General features: G+C 50.4%; 1 protein-coding gene across 1 annotated transcript; it reads left to right on the plus strand.

Annotated features, from left to right (window-relative positions):
* The first annotated feature begins 7,757 nt into the window (after positions 1-7,757).
* Positions 7,758-9,550, plus strand: C4H11orf91 (chromosome 4 C11orf91 homolog). The gene is made up of 2 exons (XM_004585607.2): positions 7,758-8,318; positions 9,285-9,550. The coding sequence occupies exons 1-2, from the start codon at positions 7,829-7,831 to the stop codon at positions 9,368-9,370; spliced, it is 576 nt and encodes a 191-aa protein (XP_004585664.2). The 5' UTR covers positions 7,758-7,828; the 3' UTR covers positions 9,371-9,550.
* Positions 9,551-10,263: the final 713 nt, after the last annotated feature.

A 10,263-nucleotide genomic window follows, 5' to 3' on the forward strand; every position in this document is an offset into this window, starting at 1 on the left:
CCTGTCTTTTGCTAGAAAAATAGAGAGCCTAATTTAGCGGTGTGTTAAATCTGTTTCACCCTCCTTTTTAGATTGGGACAGCGGGATGTCAGTGAAGGAGTGAACAGCCTAAGTGGTTGGTGTGCATATTTGTAGTTTAAGTGTTTCTGCTAGGAAGGCCTTACACGTGTGTGTGTGTGTGTGTGTGTGTGTGTAGCAATATTAGCAGGAGGAGTGCAGTGAGAATGGCTTGGGGGACTGTAATTTGAGACCTCCGGTTACTGGTGACAAACCAGCAGGCTTGTGTCTCACCTACCATGAGCCTGCTGACCGCTGGCCGACTCTGTACAGACTGTAACATGTTGGGAAGCGCTGTTAAGCATCCTCTGGGGCTCTAGCCTATAAAACGGTAGCATGCTTGTCGGGAAAGCAGTGTTTTCCTCTTGTCCATGGGTACTGTCATCATTATCCAGATCCAGTCACTATTCACGATCTTCGTATTCCTGGTGTCTTGGCTGCATTCAGCAACATAACCTGGCCTTTGCAGATAAAGGGAGAATTTCTTGATTAACTTTTTGAAATGTATGATGTTTGAACAAATGAAGGCAATGTTGCCTTGCTGAAAATAAAATGAACCAAATGGTTTTGTGTGGTTATTGAGTCACAAGGGTAACAGCACCTCTGGTGTGCTAAGCTGTGCTGCCTGAAGGGGCTGTCGGACAAGGAACTTTAACACATGTTGGTGTCATGAACCGAACACGGGACAGGCATCGTCACAGCCTGCATTGCCTTCATGCCATGTGCTCTCTCTCTCTGGACTGTCCTTCCTTCCATTCTCTTTAATTCTCAGTTGCAGCACAAAATACTAGTGTGGCTCTTTTTTTTTTTTCTCAGTAGGACTTTTCTCCCCAAGAGAATATATATATATATATCTCATATCCTACTATGATATATATATATATATATATCATATATATGTATCATTTCTTACTATGATATATATATATATATATTTAATAATGATTACATGGTTGATCAGGGTGGGAAGGATCAAGGTTTAGAAAAAATTGAATGAACTCATTGCTTCCAAATCTGCTACTTCTTGTTCCTGGGGAAGGGGAGAGACAAAGGGGGAAACCACTCATGACTTTCCCAGAACCCAGGGATGAGGAACTGCCACCTCATTATCAATCCAGAGTCACAGTGTGTACATATTGCGAGGGTTCTGTCCAGGTGGTTTGGATAGTTCTGAAATGCTGCCATTTTCACCGATCCGAGGGTGATGTCACTCCCCCAATGTCCATCGGCTCCGTTCACTGAGATTTGTTGTTGTCATCGTTTATTTGGGGTAGTTGTCCAGTTAGTTCTGTTCTCCTTCTGCTACAGCACCAAATGAGCTGCCGTATTCTCCTTTTACAACAGAGCCTGTGTCCACTGCTCCACCTTTTTCATTAAGTAGGACATGTTCTTGCAGGCGAGTCCAAGTACCCAGGCCGGGCATCCCAAGCATCACCAGATCCTCCTCCCCAAGGAATCTTTTCCATGTCAGCCGTGACTGGCTGAGTGCAGTCATTCCATAGGAGGTTTAACAACCTGGAACTAAGTTGGGCTCCCTTAAGCAGAAAATGAATGGTTTGAATTTCTGTGTGAGACCCCAAAAAGCCCAGAGTTGGGAATGGTTCTCTCGCCTGGGCTGTGTATCCACTGGCCTGAATGCTTTGGGAAGAGGGTAGCTCTCTACCACAGGGTCTGGGTGCTGCTGAGTGGGGATTCGGAATCAGCCAGGGTCACAAGAATGTCCTCAAGTGAGATTTCTTTTCACCATGTTGCTCTGACTCATTGACTGTTAAGAGCCCAGTTCCTGGCCCCAAAGGCCAGAGGCGAGGAGAGCCCGCAGGCTTCCCATGGCTTTGCAGGACTGCGCTGGGAGTTCAGTGCAGGATGGTTCTAGCTCCCTCAGGTCTTCTTGGGGGGGTGAGTTAGGGATACAGGGTGCACACAATGGCTAGGTGAATAGAACTCAATGGTGTTCTGAAAGGTGTCCTGAAAGGTGCTGACCCATGGTCTAACTTAAACTCAGAGGTACTGGACTTGAAGCTGTGGGTTTATTCTTGTTGTAATCTCATGGGCATCCCCATGACTTCCCATCATGCACTGTGTGTCCTGACAAAAATCACACATTTTGGACATGGAGCATCTTAAGAAATCAGCTTTGCACATCTGAGTCCTCGGCTGTGTCGGTGCTCCACGCCTGCTAACTCACATTGGTTTCTCTCTCTTGCTGTCACTGTCAGTCTCACTCAGGGATTTTTGTTTTGTTTGTTTGTTTTTGTTTTTTTAAGGAGTGACAGATGTGTCATTTGCAGATGCATTCTCCAAATATCAGCAACAGCTGGGGCTGGGCCAGTGCAAAGCCAGAAGCCCTAAGAGCCACCCATTATCTGCCGTCTCAGGCCCATCAGCAGGAAGCTGGGTTGGAAGCAGAGCAGTCGGAACTCAAACAAGCAACTGCTTACTCCAGGTTTCTGTTATGACAGACCTGAACTCTAACCTCCCAGCGCTGTCTTGGGAATTCTGAGTGTGCTGGGAACGGACAGAGTTGCTGGAGGTCATCGTGCTGCCATGGGCTTCTCAGCTCTGGATTTTACACATGTCCTGCCAGTTCATTTTGCATTAGAGGAGCTGAAGAAAAGTAACTGAATTGCTGAAGTTGGCAAGCCCAGGATTCACACGCTCGGCTCCTGGGGTTGGCCTCTCCTGCCCTGGCTTCTATGTGAACCACATAAAGTGGGACCCTGCTGCTTTTCTTAGAAAAAATTGGTCTCTGCCAACTGTGGCTTCTTTGAAACATTAGATTACCTAATAGTGTGAGCTTTAAAGAACACAATCAGGCCTTTCCAGAAGCAGACAGTCTCAATACCTGCCTTAGTCCATTCTACGCACTGCTGCTTGCAGATACTGGATTTCAGGATGGTGGCTGTTCATTTAAGCATGCAGATTTTGCAAGGTAACCTGGGTTCAGATTCTCTCTTCAGCTAACTGGCTATTTCTCTGGACAAGTTTTGGTTGGTTAGTAGGCTTTAAATTTCCTTACTTTGTTGAAAGGTAGAAAGAAAAGGGAAAGTGATCTCTCATCCATGGGTTCACTCCCTGAATGCCACAACAGCCAGGACTGGGCTATGCCGAAGCCTGGAACCTGGAACTCAATCCAGGTCGCCCAAGGAGGTGCAGAAAGCCAAGAACTTGGCCCATTCCCTTACCTATTGCCTTCTAGCTGTGTGCTTTGGAGAGCAGAGTGGCCAGAACTCAAACCCAGGCACTCTAACACTCTAATAGGGCACCCCACATGAACTCTTTTCTAACCTTTGTGGGTGAAGGAGCTGAAAATTGGCCGTACGGAGGACCAATCACCTACAGGGCCAGGTGGGAGGGGCTAGTAATCCCTCCCCTTGCTTCCTAGCACTCTGAAGGAGCCCTGGTCTCGGCACCTACTCAATCTAGAATTCCATGAGCCATCTCATAGTCCTTTGATAAAGTCTCAGTGTTAACTTCTGTCAGTTGTGAACAGGTCAAGTGTCATTGCCAGGATGGCATGAGAATGCCTGATAGTGGTCAGTAGTATGGGCCACAATGCTTTGTCCAAGATAGCACAGCCAAGTGATGCAAGTTGATGAGGTTTTTTTTTTTTTTAAGATTTATTTATTTTTATTGCAAAGTCAGATATATAGAGAGGAGGAAAGAGAGAGAGGAAGAACTTTCGTCGATGGTTCACTCCCCAAGTGGCCGCAACAGCTGGAGCTGAGCCTATCCAAAGCCAGGAGCCAGGAGTCTCTTTTCAGGTCTCCCACATAGGTACAGGGTCCCAAGGCTTTGGGCTGTCCTTGACTGCTTTCCCAGGCCACAAGCAGGGAGCTGGATAGGAAGCAGGGCTGCCAGGATTAGAACTGGTGCCCATGTGGGATCCTGGCACATGCAAGGCGAGGACTTTGGCCACTAGGCTATGGTGTCAGGCCCAAGAAGGTGAGTATTAAAGCCAGCTCTATCTTCTTCCAGGCCTCCATTCCACAAAACTCCTTCTTAGCCTTAGTTATTATAAGAAAAAAAATTTTTTTCTTCTTCTGCAAAGGTGTAAGAGGAAATATGTGTCCCACCCTGAAACAAGAATAGCGCTGGTTCTTAGAAAATTTCTTAAAGTCATGGGCATGCCTGGTCTCCCAAACCCAGACTAACATGAGGGTTCATTCAGATGAGTGATGAAGGAAAGACTTTTGGGTTTCCTGGACTGGCTTGGCCTTAAATTTTGACACAGACAACTTCTGGTGAGAGCCAGCCCCTGCTAAAAAGAGAAGTGGAAGGTTTGCAGCCATGAAAGTGGCCTTGCCCCTAAGGCTGAGAAGACAGTAGGGGTGAGAGGGAGTGGCTCCCAGCCAGTGAATACCTGCCCACCTGGATGCTACCTCCGATACTAACCAGCCCATGAGACATTGGACAAAAAGTTATGTGGCAAACGCTATGTACCTCCGTCTCTTCATCTGGAATTGAGGACAATAGCACCAAGGGTTGGAGTTGGAACAGTGAAATGAGTTGAGACAGATTTGTGCGCCAGTGCTGTGGCCTGCCAATGCAAGCTGTCTCCTGCAGTGCCAATATCCCATATGGGTGCTGGTTGATATACTGGCTGTTCCTTTTCCAATCCAGCTCCCTGTTGATACCTAGAAAAGCACAGGAGGATGGCCCAAGTCCTTGGGCCCCTGCATGCACTTGGGAGACCCGGAAAGAGCTCCTGGCTCCTGGCTTTGGATTGGCTCAGTACCAGCATTGTGGTCACTTGGGGAGTGAATCATCAGACTGAAGATATTTCTGTCTCTCCTCCTCTCTATATATATCTGACTTTGCAATAAAAATAAATAAATCTTTAAAAGAAAAAAAGTTAACCAGCAAATGAGAAATCTCTCTCTCTCTCAGGATAATGAATAATCAGCTTCGTAGATATGGGGCTTGCCAAATTATCTGGGTTTGGTTTGGTTTTCTAGAAACACCCTGCCACAACACCTCCATGTCTCCACCCCCTTCCTGACCCCTGCCTATCCGCCCCCTAGTTCCATTTTCTTCATCCATTCACTAGGGCTTCCTCAGGAAATCCAAACATCACTGTGTAATAACTGTAGCAGCATTTTAGTGAGCGCTTGCTGTTTACCCAGGAGCTGCTCATGCATGTTTCTCTCAGATACATCAGCTCAGAGCAGTCTTTATTTTGTAGACCAGGAAATCAAGGCTCAGAGAACTGGCATGACTTTCCTCCAAGCACAGAGAGTCCTGGGTCCAAAGACAGTTCTTGTGTTTTCAAGCCACGGGCTGTGGCAGAGCCAGGCGCGGGCATAGCAGATGTGCGCATATCAGGCAGGCAGTGCTTCAGGTGCCCACATCCCCAGCTCGAGTGTCTGGTGCAAAGCCAGTTCGGTTGCTTCTGACGCAGCTTCCTACTGATGCAGCAACCCTGGAGGTGGCAGGGATGGCTACTTGGGCCCCTGTTCCACCTCCCACATGGGAGACATGGGTTGAGTGTCCAGTTCTTGGCTTTGGCTTGGCCCAGTCCTGGCTATTTGAGCATTTGGGGGTGAACAGGAAATGGAAGCTCCTTTTCCTCTCTCTCCCTCTCCCTTCTCTCCCCACACCCCTTTCTCCTCTCTCTTTTAGTGCATGTGTGTGTGTTTCTTTGCCTTTTAAATTAAAAATAAATGAAAACTGAAACAAGAAAAATGGCAACATATTCCCAAAGAGGCTGCCCTCCAGGTTAAGGCAGGATGCTCAGCCTTGGGTCTAGCAGCAGAGCTGAAGGGATACAGGGAAAAGGGAGGACTGTAGGAGAACACGTCCAGGGGAGGCTCTCCTTCCTGTCTTTGTAAAAAACAGTCCAGTGACCAAGGTCACTGAGCAAACAGCACCCCAGGCACGCTAAGGATGCAGAGGGCTGTGGCAATGAGAAGTTACACATGCCAACAGCAGGCACTCAGCCTAGGCCCCTCTGCACCAGAGCATGGAGCAATGACTGGACCGAGTGCTGAGTCGAGGCTAAAAAGTAGCTTTGTCCTTGGCATGTTCTTCGCTGAGACTCTGCAGATGCAGAACCATGGCCTTCCAGCCTGGCCTTGCACTGGGTGAGTAAGGACCATGCCCAGGTGACATAACAGGGAGATCCTATGCAAGATAATCTGAACAGATTTTATACTTGAGCTTAATTATAGCATCATCAGGTAGTCCCAGCTGGCAAATTAAACAAGTTGAAGGCAAATCATCTTCTGTAATAACTACACAAGAAAAACTCAAATGCCTCAATAAATCAGTGCTGACATAGCCCTGGTCTAGAGAAGTCAACACAGGGTAACAGCAAAACACGACAGTTACTGCAGAACCCTGTGGGTTGTTTCTGCAAACAGGTGCCCTAGGAACAGGCTTGAATCCAACCTCAACAGAACCTCTCCCTCCTGGCGCTCTCAGCACAATGTCCCGTGCCTTCCACTCACATTTCCTATGGCGTACCATCTAGCTCGCTTCTGCTGCTTTGCCCTCATCCCCTGCTTTCAGAACCGAGACCCATGAGTCCTTCTTGGCAGATGGATCTGTTCAGATTATCTTGCAGGGAGGGAAAAGATATTTAAACGTTTTCTTCTCAAATAGATACAAGTGGAAATGTGACCATAATACACACTTAAAAAGTATAACGCCGGGCCTGGCATGGTAGCCTAGTGGCTAAAGTCCTCACCTTGAACACGCCGGGATCCCATATGGGCACAAGTTCTAATCCTGGCAGCCCTGCTTCCCATCCAGCTTTTTGCTTGTGGCCTGGGAAAGCAGTTGAGGATGGCCCAAGGTCTTGGGACCCTGCAACCGCGTGGGAGACCTGGAAGAGGCTCCTGGCTTCAGATTGGTGCAGCTCCAGCCATTGTGGCTATTTGGGGAGTGAATCACCAGACAGAAGATCTTCCTCTCTATTTCTCCTCCTCTCTCTATATATCTGACTTTATAATAAAAATAAATCTTAAAATTTTAAAGCATATGAAAAATGGATTTAAAAGGTGTTTATTTTGGCATAAAACAAGTTTGAAATCTAGATTTCCTTCCATAATATTTCCAGGTCAGGCCACTTGGCCCAACACCTGTCCCACAGGCATAGCAGTGAGCCATTCCCAGAGGCTCCACCGGATTTCCTTTGGATGGTTCGTCACTGCCTGTCAGTCAGCTCTGAAAATGTACATCAGTACATGAAGGCACAAACTGCGTCCCACTGCAGATGCTCATTCTTTCAGGGCGATCACACACCCTTCCAGCGCCATCCCCAGCACAACCCAGTTGGGTGGCATGTGCCATTGCTGCTTTGTCTCTGGCTGAAGGTCACCAAAAGCTGCTCATTTTCTCACCCCTGGGATGAGACAGAGAGGTAGAGAGCAGTGACACATGCCGAGGCTGGTTGCAGGAATTATCATTTTTTTTTCTTCCTAATTGAGAAAGACACGATTTTCTAACTCCTGGCCTCCTGCTTCTGGTTGAGGATTCCCTGGGATGTGACATCTGGAAGGGGCGGGGCCAGACTGGTCACTGGGGTCATCGAGGTTTGGGGGCGTTAGTGCAACGGGAAACCTAATCAGGCTGCAAGGCCATGGCCAAGGGCGCGGGCGCAGCGCTGCCCCGGTCAGCAGTGGGGGCGTGGCCTGCCGCCGGTGGGCGTGGCTTCCTGGCTTAGAACCGCGGCAAGGGGCGGGGCCCGCGGAACCCCAGAACTCGGGTGACTCTGGGCGCAGCGCGTGTGTCCAGGCGCGGGGTTCCTCCCACGCAGCTTCCCATTCAAAAGATGCCGAAGGGGCGGCGCGGCAGCCACAGCCCCACGATGAGCCAGCGGCCGGCCCCGCCCCTCTACTTCCCGTCCCTCTACGACCGGGGCGTCTCCGCGTCCCCGCTCAGCGACATCAACATCTGGAAGAAGCTCTTCGTGCCGCTAAGGGCCAGTGGGACCCCGGCGGGAGCGGCGGCGGCGGGGGGCGGGCCCCTGCCGCCCCAGGCGCCCTCGGTCCCCGCACCGCCGCCCGGCCTGGAGCTCCCCGCCGAGTGCCCCTGGCCTCCCCCCTGGCCCTCCGGCCTGGCCCCCATCCCCTACGAGCCTCTGCGCTTCTTCTACTCGCCGCTGCCGGGGCCCGAGGTGGCTGCTTCGCCCCTGGGCCCCGGCTCCCCGGCCCCCTGGCTCGCCTCGGGCTCCCACCCCGAGGAGCTGTGCGAGCTGGAGATCCGGATTAAGGAGCTGGAGCTGCTCACGATCACTGGCGACGGCTTCGACTCCCAGCGCTGTGCGTGACTCGCCCTCCGCGGCTCTGTGCCCTGCCCCAGCTTGCAGTCCCCTCCCGGGACCCCAGAAGGCAGACTCCTCTGCCCTGGGTGACAACGGACTCCTTCCCCCACCTCAAACCTGAACTTCATGTCCTTCCTGCCCATTGTCCAGTTCCTCTAACCCCTGCTATAATCTCACAACCCTGGGAACTCCTCCACTAGTCTCTGGAGACCTGTGTTTTCCTGTTTGATCTTACAGTGGAGCCCTCTCGTGGGAGGAAGTGGGTGGAGCGGCTGTAAGGGACAGGTGGGAGTTGGACAAGACCCAGAAGGCCCAAGGGTGTTCACAAGGGGCTTTCGGACACTCCACTTCTCTGCTGGCCTTGGGTCGGCAATGTTAGGGATCTGGGCTAGGGCAAGACAAACTGGGCTATGTGGGCAAGTTTTCTCCTTGGTTGTGACATGGCTCCATGCACCTGTAGCCCCTGCAGGACTTCTTGTTTGTTTTGCACAGTGGAGTCGTTCTGGTAACCTAGGGTATCCTTGAAGACTTACTTTACTATCACCCGTTCTAAGGCCCACACTTGACCTTGAAAGCAGACAAATGGTTCTAGATTGACCATCCCAACTATTGCGTACAATAGTGGTCAAATTGGCCACCGTGTCACACAGGGAGGGGCAACATGCAGGACCCCAAAAACCTGGGTCCCCATGGCTGTGGGACGGGGCCTCTGAATCTTCAGAAACCTGCTGTTGGTCCCTTTGTTGTGGCCATGGCCATGGAGGGAAGCCAGGTTGGGATTTCTCAAGTCTCCACTGTGGATTTCCCAGCTCCAAGCAATGGGGCCATTCAGGGCTGCTTTCCTCCTATCTTGGGTCACAGCTGAGTTCTAGGCTCAGGACAGGGAGCCCTCAGGAGGTGGCCTTGGAAGGGTTAGGAAAGGCCCAGGTCTCTGCTACAGTTCAGTTGTTTTGGTCTCCCACAGATAAATTCCTGAAGGCGCTGAAAGATGAAAAGTTACAAGGACTGAAGACGGGGTCACCTGGAAAGAAGTCAGCCTCTCCGTGCTGAGGCGCCGCCCCCAAGCCCCACCCCAATCCCCGAGCTTGTTAGCCACCTGCTTAGCTGTTAGAGTGCTTAGATAACGTGTCCCGTTTACTGTTCTTTTCAAAGACCCTTATTTTCTGTTCTGTGTTTACTGCTGGCCTCCTGGCTCGCCCAGTACAAATCCTTATACAGTATCCCCTTGGAGGTCAGTCTCATGGTCACTCTCTTCTGTGCTACCGTTGGAGGGGGATGCCCCTGGGGGTCAGAATGCAGGGCTGCCAGGGATGGGGGAGTGGCACAGAGAGGGGAATGCCAGTGCAAGGGTTGGAAGGGGGTCGGGATAAGCAAGGGCAATGTATGTGTTTCTGCTGCTGAGTCTGCTCAGGATCTTCACGTTCTAGAACACCAGGGTTTTGGATCCCCCCTCCCCTCACATACACACCACCAAACATCTTCAGTTTATGGAGATATTTAGTGGTTATTTTCAAGATTTATTTTTATCGGGCTTGGCACAATGGCTCAATTGGCTAATCCAATTAAGTGCCAGGATCCCATGTGGGCACCGGTTCATGTCCTGGCTGCTCAACTTCCCAACCAGCTCCCTGCTAATGCACCTGGGAAGGCAGTGAGGATGGCCCAAACCTTGGGACCCTGCACCCACCTGGGAGATCCCGAGGAGGCTCCTGGCTCCTGTCTCCTGGCTTTGGATCAGCACAGCTCTGGCTCCATTGTCATTTGGAAAGTGAACTAGCAGATGGAAATTCTTTTTCCCTCCTTTCTCTATAAATCTGTCTTTCCAATAATTTTTTAAAGATCGATTTTTATCTATCTGAAAGGCAGGGTGACAGAGACAGAGTGAAAAGAGATCTTCCATCTTCAGATTAATTCATTCCCCCAAAGGGCCACAATGGTCAGGG

The sequence above is a fragment of the Ochotona princeps genome, chromosome 4 (genome assembly GCF_030435755.1).
Source record: "Ochotona princeps isolate mOchPri1 chromosome 4, mOchPri1.hap1, whole genome shotgun sequence".
NCBI lineage: Eukaryota > Metazoa > Chordata > Mammalia > Lagomorpha > Ochotonidae > Ochotona > Ochotona princeps.